At 44.7% G+C, this 20817-nt stretch overlaps 1 protein-coding gene across 1 annotated transcript in view; it reads right to left on the bottom strand.

The window, feature by feature from the left end:
- The window catches only part of XNDC1N (XRCC1 N-terminal domain containing 1, N-terminal like), a 305166-nt gene that overhangs the window by 208365 nt on the left and 75984 nt on the right, over positions 1-20817 (bottom strand). Inside the window, exon 10 of the mRNA XM_069203429.1 lies at positions 2908-3177. Coding sequence (XP_069059530.1) covers positions 2908-3177 — 270 coding nt within the window. The remainder of the gene's footprint in view (positions 1-2907; positions 3178-20817) is intronic.

Consider the following 20817-nt stretch of genomic DNA (forward strand, 5'->3'; position numbering starts at 1 on the left):
GAAAGGGAGGAGTCACTCGGTCCAGTGACTCGAAAAGACTTCTTCAAAGAAAAACAACAAAAGTAACACTCCGAGCCAAACACTAGATGGCAGGAACAGTGCACAGCATGTGTATCTGCAGCTACACAGGCCATTGAACATATATATATATATATATATATATATATACACACACACACACACACACACACAGACACACACACTTGCTTTTTTCCTTAAAGCACATTAATGAAGTTACCTATTTAACTAAATATATTTTAGGTCCAAATTAAAATAATTCAAGCAACCCGATTGACAATCAAGCATTCTGAACAAGTTTACGCCACTATAACACTTAACACTGCTCTCAGTTTTAGAAACTTAAATTTGTGATTCTGAACGTAATACACACAACAACTGCAAAGGCCAAGCAATGTATGCAATAAAAGTGTCCTTACCAAACAAACCAACAAATACTCTCCTACTACAACTCTGACAAAATGTATGGAGAAGGCCAACACAATTTATTTTAAGAACTGGCAGTATTCCTTTATGCAGATTAAAAAAATAAACATGTAAAGCCTAAACTAGAGAGCCAGTTCAAATGCGTTTTTTTAAAGCCGAAAGGTCTTTTGAAGAGGGTAGTAATTTTTTCTATAATTTTGACCTTCAAACTTAAGGCATCTAGCATTTTACTTACCTTCGTGTTATATGGGAAAGGAACACCTGTTTAAAAACCCTGATTCTTCACTTCCACACAGTGGCCCATGGCCAACTACTACAGCTGCACACCACTCACAGTCCCTTTAAAGTGGAAGTTCCTAGAAGTGTGTTTTTGGACACTGAATGGCCCACAATCCAGAATTCCAGAATCGTGGAGCTACTTTTCATTCTAACTTTTAAAAGTTAAAAAAAAATACTTGGGAGCTGCCATGTTTTTGCTATTCTCAAACATATTCCATATGTTCAGAGAATTAAAGAAGGAGAAAGATGGCAACTAATTATCAACTTTCAGCTAGAGTGGGAACAAAATGACAGCCATCACATGAGAAAAAATAAAATGGCAGGGACACAGTCATTTTGGACTGTGGGTAAGTCAAAGTCCCAAAAAGTAACAGGTAGAACATGCCCCGGTAGTTGTAGAATTGGAACTTAAAACTACCAGCACTGACATTCACATTGAATCTGCCTTCACAATAAATATGTGTCAACCATTAAAGCTGTTCAACTGCAGAGTCCACTCCAAACAAGGGCTGCTTGTGCACATCCACACATTCCATCACAAGCTTTGTAGCAGAACTAAGAAATGATTTAAGAGGCGTGAGTCCTTGCAGAAACTATTGTAGCTTGTTTGTGAAAACAAAGATACATGTAATTTTGTAACACTAACAATGGAACTGCTTTTGATTACAATAAAAAAAATGTTTATGTGAAGAAAAAAAAAATAAGAATACAGTATAGTAGATCACAAATCACCCGAGCTTCAAGACACTACTGATCTGAGGAGGATCAGAACAAGGGTTCGGGGGAAAACGTTTTCCACATGTACAGTATGAAAGATGGAGATGCCCAGGTAGGCATAGCAGTAACCCACTGAGACAGCCATCCAGGACAAGGGCCTTGTACTTGTTGAAATTAAGGAGTGGTAGAAGGGCCAATGGAAATCAATTAGCACCACAGGACATCGACCAGATGTCTGGCTAGTGTTATGTCCAATTTGCGAGTAACATATCAGCTATTGCATGAAATGGGTGAAAACAATCCTTGTACTAAATCATCTTCTGCAGAAAAGGACAGGCAGGAATAAACTCATAAAAAAATATATCAAATATTCACAATTGAACCATTTAAAATTTTTCAGGATGCCAAACTGATAGTAAATGGACAAGAAGTTAAAAAGAGCAACCTACACATTACACCCTACATGGTGAATATACCAGTCACAAAATGCGAGAATGCAAATACAAGCTGGAAGCCAGTCGTTTTCTCCCTTCCAATAAAGGCATGTATCATTCACCTAAGATTATAAAAGTGGAGTATGTCTAGTTTGACATTACTTCACAGTAATGTAATGGCAGCTCCCACACCTCTGAATAAGAGTGGCTAGATGGGAGCTGTGTAGCCAGCTGTTTGCGCTCATGCCCACCACTGGCTAAGCTTCAAGTATTCGTAGGGCTTTAGAAATGAAATGTCCCGACACATGGAGCACAGCTCCTAAATTAAAAAAAAATATGTAAAAAGTAGCTTAAACATGACAGGGGAATGAATGGAACACATACCCTAATCACACAAAGATCTCAGACACAAAAGTCCATAATTATAGCCTGAAACACTCAGAACCCACTACTGCAAGTTACAGCACTTAAATATTCTCTCGTTCAACAAACGCAAGTTTTCCATGCAGCACGCTTGTTGCTATCCTGTAATCATTTACATAGACCAAAAAGCCTCTGCATGTATAAAAGTCAAAGACCAGCTAGCTGGAATCACCATGTGATCTGGGCAGCATTACCATTTCCGCAAGTCAGCTGTATTAAAATTTCTTAGTCGCAGCTTTACTGAGGCTTCTGAGTTGATGTTAGTTGTAAAGTTTCATTTGGATACAATCTGGAATCAATACTTGTGCCATTCCGTGCCCCAATGTATTTTTGGAGTACAAGGGTTGGGTTCAGAGTTGGTCATGGCACATGGTTAAGATCATCACTTGTCCTTTGTGGTCAGAAAAGGTGCAAGTGGGCTATACACACACAGTAAAAGTCTCTTGTCTATTAAAAGCACAATATTATTCGCAGTGTTTTAGTGTGACTTCATCTGCAGTGATGAGATAAAAGCCGAAGGCCTAGGTCCAATCTTCCTCAGGAGGATGAAACGTCCTTGGCTAGGAGACAGGACTGACAAACAGGCTCAGTTTGTGTCTTTCCACATTCTACTCCACCCAGAGACAGGGTGACTGGCCATCCTCGGAGTCCATTTCCTCTGCACAAGCACTAGCATGGAGCTCGATTGCAGATGCTCGAAACTGAAGGCCGCAGAGCGGGCAGGGCACCCAGGCAGTCGATGGCCCAGGAGAGCTGCTGCTGCTCATAACTTCCTCTGGAGAGGACTCCTCATCAGAAGACACAATAGGTACACCATGTGGACACACCCTTTCTCCACAGGTAGAGGCATGTATGGGGAGGAAATCCATCCGGAAACAGCCTAGAGGGGAGAGAAGACCATACTTAGTTATCAAATGTTTTGTAAATGCACACCCTTACACCTGAAACTTAAGATCTGAAACCTAGGACCTCGGGTGCAAATAGGTTTGACATGTTTGATAGTGGGTGGATTCTTACCACCAAATCAATGAAGAGCCACAGTTTGGATATACCTTGGATCAACGGCCCACTTGCTCACACAGTTAATCTCTCTGCTGCTGCCATCACCCCACCTCTCCCCTTTAAATAATAATTCTCAGGCTTTGTAGCTGCTTAATCGTATAACTACCTGTCAACATAGCTCATCTCATCTTTAGTGCTGTGCCAAGTATGCCTGTAGCTTCACAGCTACAATTAACCCTTTCTAGATCCTTCCTTCTTCCAACTTGTCACATCAACCCAATATCCAAACCCAAGACTGACGAGAAACCTCTAGTTCCAAACAATGGATGATTTCTGAATTCTAGGTACCAGCTATACCACACTGATGAAATTGCACCTTTCAGACTGATGAGTAATAAACCCTGCAACTCTCTGCCAAATCCCCAACGTATCGAGTTGAAAGGAACCATGTGGCACTGTGTCCCAATACCTGGGGTGGTACAGGAACGGGTATGCCAAGACATTCTACAAGCTCAATTACATCCTTTGATTTGCTCCAGAGTTACAGCAATCCAGCTTGATTACTCATCTGAAACTCATAGGAGTTATGCTCTGGAAATAGGACTTTACATGTAGAAGAAACAAAATGTATGCCGTGTGCCCCAAACCTTCTCTCAATATCCATACCTCATTGTGGTTTCCAGGCCTCCACTGCATTTACTTCCATCTCCTGCTACCTACTTGGCACATCTCAAACAAAACTATGGATGTTCTGCCGCAGATCTTTAATCAACTTCTCCTAAGTGGGTACCCATGTCCTCCCCTCAAGCTTTCCCCAGACTGGAGCTGCATAATTTACCATTACCATGCCTGTGGCCTAACTCAATCCTTGAGTCAGATTACCACATTGTAAATCAATTACCACCAGTTTATGTAAGTGACACTAGATTACATTAGCAAAATAACAGAAAACTAGGAATGTTACTTCTTGTAATACCATGACAATGATCCCTACAGAATACAGCACTTTTAAAACCTCGCCTTGGATGATCACAGGAGAAAAAGCCCCAGAGTGGACAGGTAGATGAGACATTTTATTTAATATTATGTTTAAATGGCTGGACCAGGTCTCTAAAATCAACTAGACCAAGGTAACTCCATGCATTGTGTCCAGTACATCTGTAACTTTCACACAGGAGATCATACTAGTTTGATACGACTCATACCTCACATAACCCACGCAGGCGTAGTTGAAGCTCCACCATGGAGCTTCCATATGATCTGGGCCTTTTCATTTTTCCCATTTTTAACTCAAGACACTGTAGACATTTGTTTTTCATGCCTCTCACAGAATAACAGTTTAACACATGTATCACAGTACAACTACACTAAGGACAAAAACTGTTTTAATTTTGGCATGCCATCATCAATTTAAAAAACAAAAGTACGATGAGGTTCTGCTAGTTTCTTGTTAAGAACAAGGGCCACTCAAAGTCTCTCAAGAAACACTACTGATATAAAATGTAAGGCCTCAGTATACAGGATCGCCTTTCATTCATTAAGCCCATGATCCTTTTTTTTAAAAAATCTTTATTACTTTCTTAAACAACATAACAGTATGAAAATCGGTCAAGATTAGTCTTACCTACTCCAAACAAAAGCTCACAATTACCTAGTATTGACATGGATTAGGCATTTCCACATAAGTGTAGATGACCGGGGTTGGAGGTGTGTCCTACAGAGTATCCTCTAAGGCCAAGCAGTTTGAAGTTGGTTTAACTATTCAATTCAGAGAAAGGTTTAACATTAAAAGAAACAAAAATCCAGACCGGTTTGTCTCTACAACTGCTAGCAGGTGCACTTTATTTGCACAAACTTTGCAGGTTGTATCACAGTGCCAGAAAACACCATTGCTGGTGTCTTGTGGACTTATGGAGAACTTCAGGAACAACCCAATGGCTGATATCATTTCGTATAGTTTCAAGGCAAGGCGTCTTAGGCAGGATTAGCTAGGAGCACAGTTGTCCCCCTATTTTCAACATATGTTATTGTTCTCTTTGCAAAAACCAAGGCTAGTTGCTTTACTTGCTCTGCAGTTGAAAGTGTCTATATTAATGCAAGTCAAGCCCCTCAAACATTTTTCCCCATTAATGAGTTTGCAGGAGCTTTGATCGGATACTATCCTATATTTTCAAAAACAAATCTCCACGCTGTGCTACATCCTTGTTGAGCCTGTCATTACATACCTCAGTATGATTTACCACAGTCACTTCTCATTAACCCACTTAGCATACAATCACTTGAATTGCAAATGTAGTGCACAGGGCCGAGTTAACTTTTCCCCCCCACAGAAACATATCAATATTTCAATAGTTTACCCGTCATAAAATATACTACCGGTCATACGACGTGTTAAACATGCCTAAGTATAATTAACAACAACATTCCACACTTGCCTTTTAGATTACTTACAGTTTCAGATTTTATTACAATATTAAATTATTTCTTCAGTGTTCTGAACTTTGATAACAAATTGCTGTCAACATTTTCCATTAAGCCCTTACTGTTGCAGTATCCGCGTAACCCTGTGCCCAATACCTTAGTCAATGTTTGCACTGATGTTGTGCAAACATATCAACGAGACACCAACAAATTACATACACAAATCGTGGCGTTTGCTGCTGCTCTTGATCATCCAATCATCAAAGCATGGAAACATTTGTGGCCATCTGCACAAGAGCAATGCTACTACTGCTAGGAACTTTGTAAACACCCTTGAAGCCCTAGTGACTCCAAAAGGTTAACACCCTGACCTGACAGGGTTGTCCACTTGTCACAAATTGAAGGCACGGCTGATCCACTGGTTGGATCAGGATGTGAAAGTACACATCTTTCAGATTCAGCACTAGCATAAGGTCTCTTTGGCGGAGCAGCAGGACGATGTCCTGCATGGTGACCACGTGAAAGTGTTCAAAGAAGAACTTAATGTCCGGAGGTCCTGGCTCAACCACAGAGAGCCATTTTTTGGGGGATGGAGAAGTACACCCCTTTCCTGGTTGGAAGGCACCATTTGAAGGAGCGCGCTTGAACTGCTTCCAAAAACAAAAAGGTGGTAGGCTGGGAGGCACTGTGTGGAATTCAAGGCAGTACTCTTCTAGCACAATAGAGAGAACCCCCTGACCTCAGGTGATGTCCTTGCACTGAGGGAAGAGGTACCCAAGTCTTCCACTAACAGGTGTAGTGCGATTGAGAAAAGGATGTGGAGTCGCTGCTCGCCAGTGGACATAACCATAGCAGAGCCACCTCTGCCTTTTCCACGCCATTTCCCACTATAGGCCCCCAGATTGAAGCAAAAATCTATGGACTCTATGGCGAGTGACCATTGTTGTCAGGATTTGAGATGAGGAAGATTAAGAATCAACAGTGTGAAAATTCCTTGTTAGATTATAAGCCCTGATGAGGCTTGATGTATGTGAGTAAAACGCGTTGGCTGTATTTTATGAAATTAATTGGAAGGAAAATAAAGAATTGGATTTTATCATCACTGTTTCAAGACATGTGAAGCGTCAATTCTTTGACTCATAAATTAGTTGCCTCTCCATTATTTGCATTCAGTAAAGGCCGTCCTCTGGAAGGTCTTAGGTTGCTGGGGGGTCTTGAATGGGCTTTCAGTGCTGTGGGCACAAAGGTCTCTGATCTGAGCCTGCCGGTTTAGCATAACTCCTGGTTTGCTGCCTAAGAAAAGTGGATCTGTGACAGGGGCACTACAGGTCAACCACTATCTTGGTAATATCAATGTCCTTGATTTATTTCGAGCATCTGCTCTACCTGGAGGCTGAACGGCTGCTTGTCATTAAAAGGAATAGTCAAATAGGTTATGTACCTCTGGTCTAAACCCAGACAACCGGAGTCAGGTAGGCCTGAGGTGGAGGATGCGGATGTTGATCACTCGTGTGCAATGTCTGCCATACTGAGGGTGCCTAGGCTGTTGGCATTACTTACCCTCAGCAACAGGCTCATGTCAATGTTTTCAGTGGGTCTTTGGGAGGTGCTTCATCAGCTATTTAACTTTCTCCCAGTGGTACCAGTCGTACCTATTGTAGGCTAAGCCTCTCGAGCCAAACCTGTAAGTTTTTACTTTTCACAGCTTGACTTGGAGCTTGAACCAGAACTACTATGGGAGTGAGGGGTATTTTGTCACCTGAATGATCTTGTGATGCTGTCAAGGCATGTGGAACTGGTCTTGTCTAGTCTGTGTGTTTTTGGTGCATGCTTGAGGTCTGCTTCCTCCTCTTCAGCAATAATTTTGTCTTTGGCCCTAAAAATGCAGATTTCTCAGACAATATATGACTTTGCATCTTATGGTAAGCCCACCTTCTTTCTCTCCAGTCCCAAAGGGCTTTCTTGAACCTGACTCAAATATGTGAGCCTTAATGGCTTCAAACCCCAACTTCCATTCATCCCCGACAACAACCTCACACTCAAGAAACATTGAAAAGAAAACAAAACTGGTACTAACCATCACTTCTAAAGAAAGATAAGCCATTACTTCTAGAAAGTGACTTCAGAACAGCTGTTCAGGCACTCACACTCTTGCATCTGGACAGTGATAATAATGTCCAACTCCATGCTCTCTCACACTTCACATTGGCACCCCTTGAGGGCATCCTACATGCCCCCAAAGCACGTCTTACCCAGGGTCTGAAGAAAGAGATCACATCACCCCCATTCTGATGGAACTACACTGACTGCACTTGCCGGCCTGCACCATCTTCAAAATCAGCAGCATCATTTACAAAGTCATCACAACCAGCATCATTATTTATCTTGCAGACAAACTCACCATCTCTGGTAAACCTCTGCACCCCTGCAGCCAGGACACTATCAAATTGCAGACTAAGTGTAAAAAAAAAAAAAAAAAAAAAAAAAAAAAGAGGAGACAGGACTTTTCCATCTATGCATCCAGGATCTCGAACATCATCGCCATATCCATCACAGCTGCTCAAATGCTCCTTCAATTTTGGAAAAAGTTGAAGACTCACATCTTTAAACAACCCCCCCCCTCCCACACCCCCCATCATCATAATGCATTAACCATCCACCACCCAGTTTCCTCGCCTTTTATTTCTCTGAATGTATGTTCGTATTTGACCATGTACAACAGGGAGTTGGCCTTTTGATTGGTTCATGCCATAAAAATGTGTGCATCTTGCTTGGTTAAGTATATCCAGGCATAAGTGGCACTGAAATGCCCTTTTAGGTACTAATGTGATTTTTTTGTGTTCTTTTGTAAAGTTGGTAAACTTGATGGTATCGTCGATGTAGTCATCCACGTCAGGACAGTGGTTGATGAAATTGCTATTGTGGATGGTACTATTTCTAAAGCAATCGTCAACCATGTGGGAGGCGAAGTTTTCATGGCTCATGATGACCCAGAGGTAGTCCTCTCTGATGTCAGACATCTGTCTTTTGTTGACGATTGTGTTTTGGCATCAGCTTCAAATATTTTCTTTTCAGGAGTGGTTCGGCTTCAAAGTTAGCACACGGCTACCACAGAAGTCAAAGAATCATCTCCACAAGATTAGTTATGAATTTAACTTGGAGGTTCCTCAAAAGCTGAGGATGTTCCTTCCAATGCTGACCTTGAAGAGCACTAAAGCAAGTGGGTTTTGTTATGGGATTTTCCAAAGGTGTTTGAGGCACCTTCATATTCTTGAGAAGTATCTATCTCCGGATATAGGTTGGTGGAGCCATGGTAAAGCCTACCCTCTCTGTCCTGGAGGGTTTTTGTAGAAACTGTTTCACAAATTTTGTAAATCTTTGACTGGTAGTCAGGATATAAACAATAAATGCTCTCTTTGTTAGCCTTCTCAGAATAAAGCCTCTCTCTGCGAAAAGTTTCACATGGCTCAGACGTGCTCTAGTGTGTGTGGGAAAACCCTAAATATATTGTCTAAAATAATCATAAAATAGTCAAACAGTCAACTAATTTGTGTCTGAGCAGAGCTCAGAGGGCTTTTTTTCATCTTTAGGTTGAAATAGTTGACTCTTATAATTCATTCATAGTCCTTGCCACAATAGATTTGTTGATATGAGGTGAGAATGGAATGCCTAAAAACACCCAGTGGTAGACCTCATATTCCTAAAAAAGGCTAACATTAGGGACAGTTCCATGAATTTTCAGTCCAGACTATCCTACGAATGAATCAAATTCCATAATAAAATAAAAGACATAGGATTGAAATGGTTACTTATCAGTAAGAGTAGTTTTGTAGCTTGAAGAATTTTCCGGATTCACATGCTGTGCATTAATCCACCATCTAGTGGTTGGGTCTGGAAAAGTCTACTTGAAGTCTCGATCTCTTTTTGTGGACGTCGACCATATGGGCTTAAACCGCTCCTTATGTGACATTATCCCTTGACGCATTTGCCATCTTCAGATTCTTTTTTTTGTTCCGGATGGTATTGTTCTCTTGAGTTGAGTTTGTAAATGCACATCTACTGGCAGAAGCGGGCGGATCGCATGTGAATCTAGAAATTTCTTCAAGCTGCAAAAGTAATCATACTGGTAACCATTTTGTTTTGCAGCATGAATCTTTTCTGGATTCACATGCTGCGCATAGATTGCAGATAAGTTTTCCTTCATGCGGGTTGGTTGGGTTCCTTTGAGTGCATATTTGACAACAAAATTTTCAGTACTCTTTGTCCCACTACTGCTTCTCTGTTGATCTGAATGCCCACGTTGTAGTTGTGTATCGCTGACCATGTAGCAGCTGGGTAAATGTCCTCTAACGCTATGCTGCCTAAGGCAGCAAGTGCTGCTACTTTTTTCTCAATTAATGTATCTTTGTCTCATCTCTCAGGGTTAATCCCCCGCCTTGTGCCAATACTGTATTGTTTATACTATCCACATTGCAATTGCTCTCTTGGTGACTGGGAGTCCTTTCCTTGCATGTGCGAAGGATACAAAGAACTGCTCCTTTTCGGATACCCTTTGTTCTCTCCAAATAATAAACCATTTTCCTTACATCTAACATGTGCAATGCTCTCTCTAATTCCATTTTAGGTTGTTGAAAAAAGGCTGGTGGGTGGATTGCTTGGTTAGCATGGAATCTTACTACCATCTTAGGAATGAATCTTGGGCTTGTTGCCGTGACCACTATGTCCCTATGTATATGTAGGTACGGCTCTTGGGTGGCGAGTGCTTGTGCCTCACTCTCCTCAGCGAGGCAAAAGCATTGCGCAAGGCAGTTTTGAGAGGTAAGAAACCTCAGTGGTGCATTACACATTGTTTCAAAGGGCGACATCATCACATTCAAATTCCACATAGGCATTGGTACACTTCTTGGGGGTGCTACTTTCTTCATCCCTTCTAGTAAGCACTTCATTATTGGTGTGGTGAAGAAACATCTACACGGTGTGCCTCTAGGGTATGCTACAATGGCTAAGTGGCTTTTGATACAAGCATAGGGGAGCAGTTTGTCTAGTAGAAGTGTCATGTATCTAAGGACTTCGGTTCAAGCTCTGTTTTTCCCAGGCCTGGTTCATCATAGTTGGCATCTCTCATTTGTTGCTGCAACACTTTCTTGTTGTTGGTCCTCTTGCTTCCTTAAGAATCTCCATCGCCATTCTTGGCAACTTGAGGTACCCAAATTCGAAGTCCTCATGAGCCACGCTGCCAGGTTGAGGGTGCTTGCTTCCGGGTGCCACACTTGTTCCTCCTATATTGTTAAGGAATCTTGGTGTACGGGGAGTGTGATGCATTGTCCTTGGTATATTTCCATGAGGTCTGAGAACCATGTCTGCCGACCCTATTGAGAGGCTATCAGAATCAGGTTGACTTGTTCCTGTCTGCACTTTTGGATTACCTTTAGTATCATTAAAATCAGTGAAAGGCATAACCGCATCTCCCAGACCAATTTATTGACAGGGCATTCCCTCTGGACTTTGAGCAGTAGAACATGGACACAAAGTTTTGGCATTTGAGTTCTTGTGTGTTGCAAAGAGGACTACTCGTGGAGACACCCAGATCTTGAAGATCTGTCTTGACACTTCTCATTTTAGTTCCCACTCTACGTGGAGTTTGCCTTCCTGCCTAGCTTGTCTGTTTCTGCTTTTTCCTGGTAGGTGCATTGTTACTATTGATAACTTGTTCGCTATTGCCCATCTCCAAATATCAGGAGTCAAGGTTGATGATAGGTTGGATCTTGCCCGCATTGTTTGTTCAAGAAGTGCACTGCTGCTGTGTTGTCTGCTTCAATCAAAATCATCCTCCCAGTCACAGGTTTCTGGAAGACCGTTGATGCCAGGAAAACTGTTTTCAGCTCCAACACATGTATGTGTTGCGCTGCATCTTTTGGGTTCCAGATACCCCTCCCGACGTTCAGCTAGCACCTGTGAGCTCCCCCATCCCATGTGTGATGCATCTGTTGTGAGGGTTAGAGAGAGTTGGTGGTTTGAATGGTTTCAACACTGGTAGTTTTGCGGTTCCACCATAACATTTCTTTCTTAACCCTGTCTGGAACAACCAGTAGATCACCCCAACTCCCAGCTGATTATGACTGCTAGACCCCTTCTTGTATTGGTCTCATGTGTGGCCTTGTGTGGGCCACCAGAAAGTGCAGAAAGCCATCATGCCCATCATTTTTCCCACTACTCTCATTGTCACATGCTGCCACTTGTGGTAATGAACTCCTAAGAAAAGAGGGGGTATAAGAAGGAACAGGTGGCACACTCAGTAATCTGGGAATGTATCACTTTGGTACACTAATCTACAACGGTGCTCTGCAGTGAGGATTACCCCCCCACATGTCCTTCACATTGATGTAACAATCAATTAATACATACATTAATACTGAGGCACTCGTTGCTATCACAACATGATACGGAGTATCTAATATCAGTTACAGACACTGGTACACTATTAATAATCAATAACACATTGTATGTAAATCAACCATGTAGGAAGTTGGCTCTGTATGTGCTATTTCAAAGTAAGGAATAGCATGCACAGAGTCCAAGGGTTCCCCTTAGAGGTAAGATAGTGGCAAAAAGAGATAATACTAATGCTCTATTTTGTGGTAGTGTGGTCGAGCAGTAGGCTTATCCAAGGAGTAGTGTTAAGCATTTGTTGTACATACACATAGACAATAAATGAGGTACACACACTCAGAGACAAATCCAGCCAATAGGTTTTTATATAGAAAAATATCTTTTCTTAGTTTATTTTAAGAACCACAGGTTCAAATTCTACATGTAATATCTCATTCGAAAGGTATTGCAGGTAAGTACTTTAGGAATTTCAAATCATCAAAATTGCATGTATACTTTTCAAGTTATTCACAAATAGCTGTTTTAAAAGTGGACACTTAGTGCAATTTTCACAGTTCCTAGGGGAGGTAAGTATTTGTTAGGTTAACCAGGTAAGTAAGGCACTTACAGGGCTTAGTTCTTGGTCCAAGTTAGCCCACCGTTGGGGGTTCAGAGCAACCCCAAAGTCACCACACCAGCAGCTCAGGGCCGGTCAGGTGCAGAGTTCAAAGTGGTGCCCAAAACACATAGGCTAGAATGGAGAGAAGGGGGGTGCCCCGGTTCCGGTCTGCTTGCAGGTAAGTACCCGCGTCTTCGGAGGGCAGACCAGGGGGGTTTGTAGGGCACCGGGGGGGACACAAGCCCACACAGAAATTTCACCCTCAGCAGCGCGGGGGCGGCCGGGTGCAGTGTAGAAACAAGCATCGGGTTTGTAATGGAAGTCAATGGGAGATCTAGGGATCTCTTCAGCGCTGCAGGCAGGCAAGGGGGGGGTTCCTCGGGGAAACCTCCACTTGGTCAAGGGAGAGGGACTCCTGGGGGTCACTCCTCCAGTGAAAGTCCGGTCCTTCAGGTCCTGGGGGCTGCGGGTGCAGGGTCTCTCCCAGGTGTCGGGACTTAGGATTCAAAGAGTCGTGGTCAGGGGAAGCCTCGGGATTCCCTCTGCAGGCGGCGCTGTGGGGGCTCAGGGGGGACAGGTTTTTGTACTCACAGTCTTAGAGTAGTACGGGGGTCCCTCCTGAGGTGTTGGATCGCCACCAGCCGAGTCGGGGTCGCCGGGTGCAGTGTTGCAAGTCTCACGCTTCTTGCGGGGAGCTTGCAGGGTTCTTTAAAGCTGCTGGAAACAAAGTTGCAGCTTTTCTTGGAGCAGGTCCGCTGTCCTCTGGAGTTTCTTGTCTTTTCGAAGCAGGGGCAGTCCTCAGAGGATGTCGAGGTCGCTGGTCCCTTTGGAAGGCGTCGCTGGAGCAGGATCTTTGGAAGGCAGGAGACAGGCCGGTGAGTTTCTGGAGCCAAGGCAGTTGTCGTCTTCTGGTCTTCCTCTGCAGGGGTTTTCAGCTAGGCAGTCCTTCTTCTTGTAGTTGCAGGAATCTAATTTTCTAGGGTTCAGGGTTGCCCTTAAATACTAAATTTGAGGGCGTGTTTAGGTCTGGGGGGTTAGTAGCCAATGGCTACTAGCCCTGAGGGTGGGTACACCCTCTTTGTGCCTCCTCCCAAGGGGAGGGGGGACACAATCCTAACCCTATTGGGGGAATCCTCCATCTGCAAGATGGAGGATTTCTAAAAGTTAGAGTCACCTCAGCTCAGGACACCTTAGGGGCTGTCCTGACTGGCCAGTGACTCCTCCTTGTTTTTCTCATTATTTTCTCCGACCTTGCCGCCAAAAGTGGGGCCTGGCCGGAGGGGGCGGGCAACTCCACTAGCTGGAGTGGCCTGCTGGGTTGGCACAAAGGAGGTGAGCCTTTGAGGCTCACCGCCAGGTGTGACAATTCCTGCCTGGGGGAGGTGTTAGCATCTCCACCCAATGCAGGCTTTGTTACTGGCCTCAGAGTGACAAAGGCACTCTCCCCATGGGGCCAGCAACATGTCTCGGTTTGTGGCAGGCTGCTAAAACTAGTCAGCCTACACAGATAGTCGGTTAAGTTTCAGGGGGCACCTCTAAGGTGCCCTCTGTGGTGTATTTTACAATAAAATGTACACTGGCATCAGTGTGCATTTATTGTGCTGAGAAGTTTGATACCAAACTTCCCAGTTTTCAGTGTAGCCATTATGGTGCTGTGGAGTTCGTGTTTGACAAACTCCCAGACCATATACTCTTATGGCTACCCTGCACTTACAATGTCTAAGGTTTTGTTTAGACACTGTAGGGGTACCATGCTCATGCACTGGTACCCTCACCTATGGTATAGTGCACCCTGCCTTAGGGCTGTAAGGCCTGCTAGAGGGGTGTCTTACCTATACTGCATAGGCAGTGAGAGGCTGGCATGGCACCCTGAGGGGAGTGCCATGTCGACTTACTCGTTTTGTCCTCACTAGCACACACAAGCTGGTAAGCAGTGTGTCTGTGCTGAGTGAGAGGTCTCCAGGGTGGCATAAGACATGCTGCAGCCCTTAGAGACCTTCCTTGGCATCAGGGCCCTTGGTACTAGAAGTACCAGTTACAAGGGACTTATCTGGATGCCAGGGTCTGCCAATTGTGGATACAAAAGTACAGGTTAGGGAAAGAACACTGGTGCTGGGGCCTGGTTAGCAGGCCTCAGCACACTTTCAATTGTAAACATAGCATCAGCAAAGGCAAAAAGTCAGGGGGCAACCATGCCAAGGAGGCATTTCCTTACACAACCCCCCCCCAAACGAAAGAGGATGAGACTAACCTTTCCCAAGAGAGTCTTCATTTTCTAAGTGGAAGAACCTGGAAAGGCCATCTGCATTGGCATGGGCAGTCCCAGGTCTGTGTTCCACTATAAAGTCCATTCCCTGTAGGGAGATGGACCACCTCAACAGTTTAGGATTTTCACCTTTCATTTGCATCAGCCATTTGAGAGGTCTGTGGTCAGTTTGAACTAGGAAGTGAGTCCCAAAGAGGTATGGTCTCAGCTTCTTCAGGGACCAAACCACAGCAAAGGCCTCCCTCTCAATGGCACTCCAACGCTGCTCCCTGGGGAGTAACCTCCTGCTAATGAAAGCAACAGGCTGGTCAAGGCCATCATCATTGGTTTGGGACAAAACTGCCCCTATCCCATGTTCAGAGGCATCAGTCTGCACAATGAACTGCTTAGAATAATCTGGAGCTTTTAGAACTGGTGCTGAGCACATTGCTTGTTTCAGGGTGTCAAAGGCCTGTTGGCATTCCACAGTCCAGTTCACTTTCTTGGGCATTTTCTTGGAGGTGAGTTCAGTGAGGGCTGTCACAATGGATCCATATCCCTTCACAAACCTCCTGTAATACCCAGTCAAGCCAAGGAATGCCCTGACTTGAGTCTGGGTTTTTGGAGCTACCCAGTCCAGAATAGTCTGGATCTTGGGTTGGAGTGGCTGAACTTGGCCTCCACCTACAAGGTGGCCCAAGTAAACCACAGTTCCCTGCCCTATCTGGCATTTGGATGCCTTGATAGAGAGGCCTGCAGATTGCAGAGCCTTCAAAACCTTCTTCAGGTGGACCAGGTGATCCTGCCAGGTGGAGCTAAAGACAGCAATATCATCAAGATAAGCTGTGCTAAAGGACTCCAAGCCAGCAAGGACTTGATTCACCAACCTTTGGAAGGTGGCAGGGGCATTCTTTAAACCAAAGGGCATAACAGTAAACTGATAATGCCCATCAGGTGTGGAGAATGCGGTCTTTTCTTTTGCTCCAGGTGCCATTTTTATTTGCCAGTACCCTGCTGTCAAGTCAAAGGTACTTAGAAATTTGGCAGCACCTAATTTATCAATGAGCTCATCAGCTCTTGGAATTGGATGGGCATCTGTCTTGGTGACAGAATTGAGCCCTCTGTAGTCCACACAAAACCTCATCTCTTTCTTTCCATCTTTGGTGTGAGGTTTGGGGACTAAGACCACTGGGCTAGCCCAGGGGCTGTCAGAGCGCTCAATTACTCCCAATTCCAGCATCTTGTGGACTTCCACCTTGATGCTTTCTTTAACATGGTCAGATTGTCTAAAGATTTTGTTCTTGACAGGCATGCTGTCTCCACATCATGGGTACACAGGTGTGTCTGACCAGGGGTTAAGGAGAAGAGTTCAGGAAACTGTTGTAGGACTCTCCTACAATCAGCTTGCTGTTGGCCAGAGAGGCTGTCTGAGTAGATCACTCCATCTACTGTGCCATCTTTTGGGTCTGATGACAGAAGATCAGGGAGAGGTTCACTCTCTGCCTCCTGATCCTCATCTGTTACCATCAACAGATTCACATCAGCCCTGTCATGGAAGAGCTTAAGGCGGTTCACATGGATCACCCTCTTGGGGCTCCTGCTTGTGCCCAGGTCCACCAGGTAGGTGACCTGACTCTTCCTTTCTAGTACTGGGTAAGGGCCACTCCATTTGTCCTGGAGTGCCCTGGGAGCCACAGGCTCCAGAACCCAGACTTTCTGCCCTGGTTGGAACTCAACCAGTGCAGCCTTTTGGTCATACCAAAACTTCTGGAGCTGTTGGCTGGCCTCAAGGTTTTTGGTTGCCTTTTCCATGTACTCTGCCATTCTAGAGCGAAGGCCAAGTACATAGTCCACTATGTCCTGTTTAGGCTCATGGAGAGGTCTCTCCCAGCCTTCTTTAACAAGGGCAAGTGGTCCCCTTACAGGATGACCAAACAGAAGTTCAAAGGGTGAGAATCCTACTCCCTTCTGTGGCACCTCTCTAAGCGAAAAGCAGGCATGGCAAGAGGACATCCCATCTCCTTTTGAGTTTTTCTGGGAGCCCCATGATCATGCCTTTTAATGTCTTGTTGAATCTCTCAACCAAGCCATTAGTTTGTGGATGGTATGGTGTAGTGAATTTATAAGTCACTCCACACTCATTCCACATGTGCTTTAGGTATGCTGACATGAAGTTGGTACCTCTGTCAGACACCACCTCCTTAGGGAAACCCACTCTGGTAAAGATACCAATGAGGGCCTTGGCTACTGCAGGGGCAGTAGTTGACCTAAGGGGAATAGCTTCAGGATACCTGGTAGCATGATCCACTACTACCAGGATATACATATTTCCTGAGGCTGTGGGAGGTTCCAGTGGACCAACTATGTCCACACCCACTCTTTCAAAGGGGACCCCCACCACTGGAAGTGGAATGAGGGGGGCCTTTGGGTGCCCACCTGTCTTACCACTGGCTTGGCAGGTGGGGCAGGAGAGGCAAAACTCCTTAACCATGTTGGACATATTGGGCCAGTAGAAGTGGTTGACTAACCTCTCCCACGTCTTGGTTTGTCCCAAATGTCCAGCAAGGGGAATGTCATGGGCCAATGTTAGGATGAACTCTCTGAACAGCTGAGGCACTACCACTCTCCTAGTGGCACCAGGTTTGGGGTCTCTGGCCTCAGTGTACAGGAGTCCATCTTCCCAATAGACCCTATGGGTTCCAGTTTTCTTGCCCTTGGACTCTTCAGCAGCTTGCTGCCTAAGGCCTTCAAGAGAGGGACAGGTTTCTTGTCCCTTACACAGCTCTTCCCTTGAGGGTCCCCCTGGGCCTAAGAGCTCAACCTGATAAGGTTCAAGCTCCAAAGGCTCAGTTCCCTCAGAGGGCAGAACTTCTTCCTGAGAAGAGAGGTTCCCTTTCTTTTGCTGTGTTGTAGTTGGTTTCCCAACTGACTTTCCTGTTCTCTTGGTAGGCTGGGCCATTCTTCCAGACTCCAGCTCTACTTGTTCACCCTGTGCCTTGCATTGTGCTCTTGTTTTCACACACACCAGTTCAGGGATACCCAGCATTGCTGCATGGGTTTTTAGTTCTACCTCAGCCCATGCTGAGGACTCCAGGTCATTTCCAAGCAGACAGTCCACTGGGATATTTGAGGAGACCACCACCTGTTTCAGGCCATTGACCCCTCCCCATTCTAAAGTAACCATTGCCATGGGATGTACTTTTCTCCGATTGTCAGCGTTGGTGACTGTGTAAGTTTTTCCAGTCAGGTATTGGCCAGGGGAAACCAGTTTCTCTGTCACCATGGTGACACTGGCACCTGTATCCCTCAGGCCCTCTATTCTAGTCCCATTAATTAAGAGTTGCTGTCTGTATTTTTGCATGTTAGGCGGCCAGACGGCTAGTGTGGCTAAATCCACCCCACCCTCAGAAACTAGAATAGCTTCAGTGTGGACCCTGATTTGCTCTGGGCACACTGTTGATCCCACTTGGAGACTAGCCATACCAGTGTTACCTGGATGGGAGTTTGGAGTGGAACCTTTCTTGGGACAGGCCTTGTCTCCAGTTTGGTGTCCATGCTGTTTACAGCTATGACACCAGGCCTTTTTGGGATCAAAGTTTTTACCCTTGTACCCATTGTTTTGTGAAGAGGCTCTGGGCCCACCCTCCTGTGCAGGTTTTTGGGGGCCTGTAGAAGACTCTTTACTATTTTTAGTTTTGGTTGTCTCATCACCCTTCCCCTGGGGAGTCTTTGTGACCCCTTTCTTTTGGTCACCCCCTGTTGAAGTCTTGGACACCCTTGTCTTGACCCAATGGTCCGCCTTCTTTCCCAATTCTTGGGGAGAAATTGGTCCTAGGTCTACCAGATGCTGATGCAGTTTATCATTGAAACAATTACTTAACAGGTGTTCTTTCACAAATAAATTGTACAGCCCATCATAATTACTTACACCACTGCCTTGAATCCAACCATCTAGTGTTTTCACTGAGTAGTCAACAAAGTCAACCCAGGTCTGGCTCGAGGATTTTTGAGCCCCCCTGAACCTAATCCTGTACTCCTCAGTGGAGAATCCAAAGCCCTCAATCAGGGTACCCTTCATGAGGTCATAAGATTCTGCATCTTTTCCAGAGAGTGTGAGGAGTCTATCCCTACACTTTCCAGTGAACATTTCCCAAAGGAGAGCACCCCAGTGAGATCTGTTCACTTTTCTGGTTACACAAGCCCTCTCAAAAGCTGTGAACCACTTGGTGATGTCATCACCATCTTCATATTTTGTCACAATCCCTGTGGGGATTTTTAACATGTCAGGAGAATCTCTGACCCTATTTATATTGCTGCCACCATTGATGGGTCCTAGGCCCATCTCTTGTCTTTCCCTTTCTATGGCTAGGAGCTGTCTCTCTAAAGCCAATCTTTTGGCCATCCTGGCTAACAGGAGGTCATCTTCACTGAGAGCATCCTCAGTGATTTCAGAAATGTGGGACCCTCCTGTGAGGGACTCACTATTTCTGACTAACACAGTTGGAGACAGGACCTGAGGGGTCCTGTTCTCCCTATTTAGGACTGGAGGAGGGACATTGGCCTCCAAGTCACTAATTTCTTCCTCTGTGATGTCATCATCAGAGGGGTTGGCTTTTTCAAACTCTGCCAACAGCTCCTGGAGCTGAATTTTGGTAGGTCTGGAGCCAATGGTTATTTTTTTGATATTACAGAGAGACCTTAGCTCCCTCATCTTAAGATGGAGGTAAGGTGTGGTGTCGAGTTCCACCACATTCATCTCTGTATCAGACATTATTTTGCTAAGAGTTGGAAGACTTTTTAAAGAATCTAAAACTGTTTCTAGAATCTAATTTCAAACTTTTAACAAACTTTTAAACTCTAAAAGACAATGCTAAACAGGGACTTAACACACAAGGCCCTAGCAGGACTTTTAAGAATTTAGAAAAATTTCAAATTGCAAAAATGAATTTCTAATGACAATTTTGGAATTTGTCGTGTGATCAGGTATTGGCTGAGTAGTCCAGCAAATGCAAAGTCTTGTACCCCACCGCTGATCCACCAATGTAGGAAGTTGGCTCTGTATGTGCTATTTCAAAGTAAGGAATAGCATGCACAGAGTCCAAGGGTTCCCCTTAGAGGTAAGATAGTGGCAAAAAGAGATAATACTAATGCTCTATTTTGTGGTAGTGTGGTCGAGCAGTAGGCTTATCCAAGGAGTAGTGTTAAGCATTTGTTGTACATACACATAGACAATAAATGAGGTACACACACTCAGAGACAAATCCAGCCAATAGGTTTTTATATAGAAAAATATCTTTTCTTAGTTTATTTTAAGAACCACAGGTTCAAATTCTACATGTAATATCTCATTCGAAAGGTATTGCAGGTAAGTACTTTAGGAACTTCAAATCATCAAAATTGCATGTATACTTTTCAAGTTATTCACAAATAGCTGTTTTAAAAGTGGACACTTAGTGCAATTTTCACAGTTCCTAGGGGAGGTAAGTATTTGTTAGGTTAACCAGGTAAGTAAGGCACTTACAGGGCTTAGTTCTTGGTCCAAGTTAGCCCACCGTTGGGGGTTCAGAGCAACCCCAAAGTCACCACACCAGCAGCTCAGGGCCGGTCAGGTGCAGAGTTCAAAGTGGTGCCCAAAACACATAGGCTAGAATGGAGAGAAGGGGGGTGCCCCGGTTCCGGTCTGCTTGCAGGTAAGTACCCGCGTCTTCGGAGGGCAGACCAGGGGGGTTTTGTAGGGCACCGGGGGGGACACAAGCCCACACAGAAATTTCACCCTCAGCAGCGCGGGGGCGGCGGGTGCAGTGTAGAAACAAGCGTCGGGTTTGTAATGGAAGTCAATGGGAGATCTAGGGATCTCTTCAGCG

This window comes from Pleurodeles waltl, chromosome 8, assembly GCF_031143425.1.
Source record: "Pleurodeles waltl isolate 20211129_DDA chromosome 8, aPleWal1.hap1.20221129, whole genome shotgun sequence".
Classification (NCBI taxonomy): Eukaryota; Metazoa; Chordata; class Amphibia; order Caudata; family Salamandridae; genus Pleurodeles; species Pleurodeles waltl.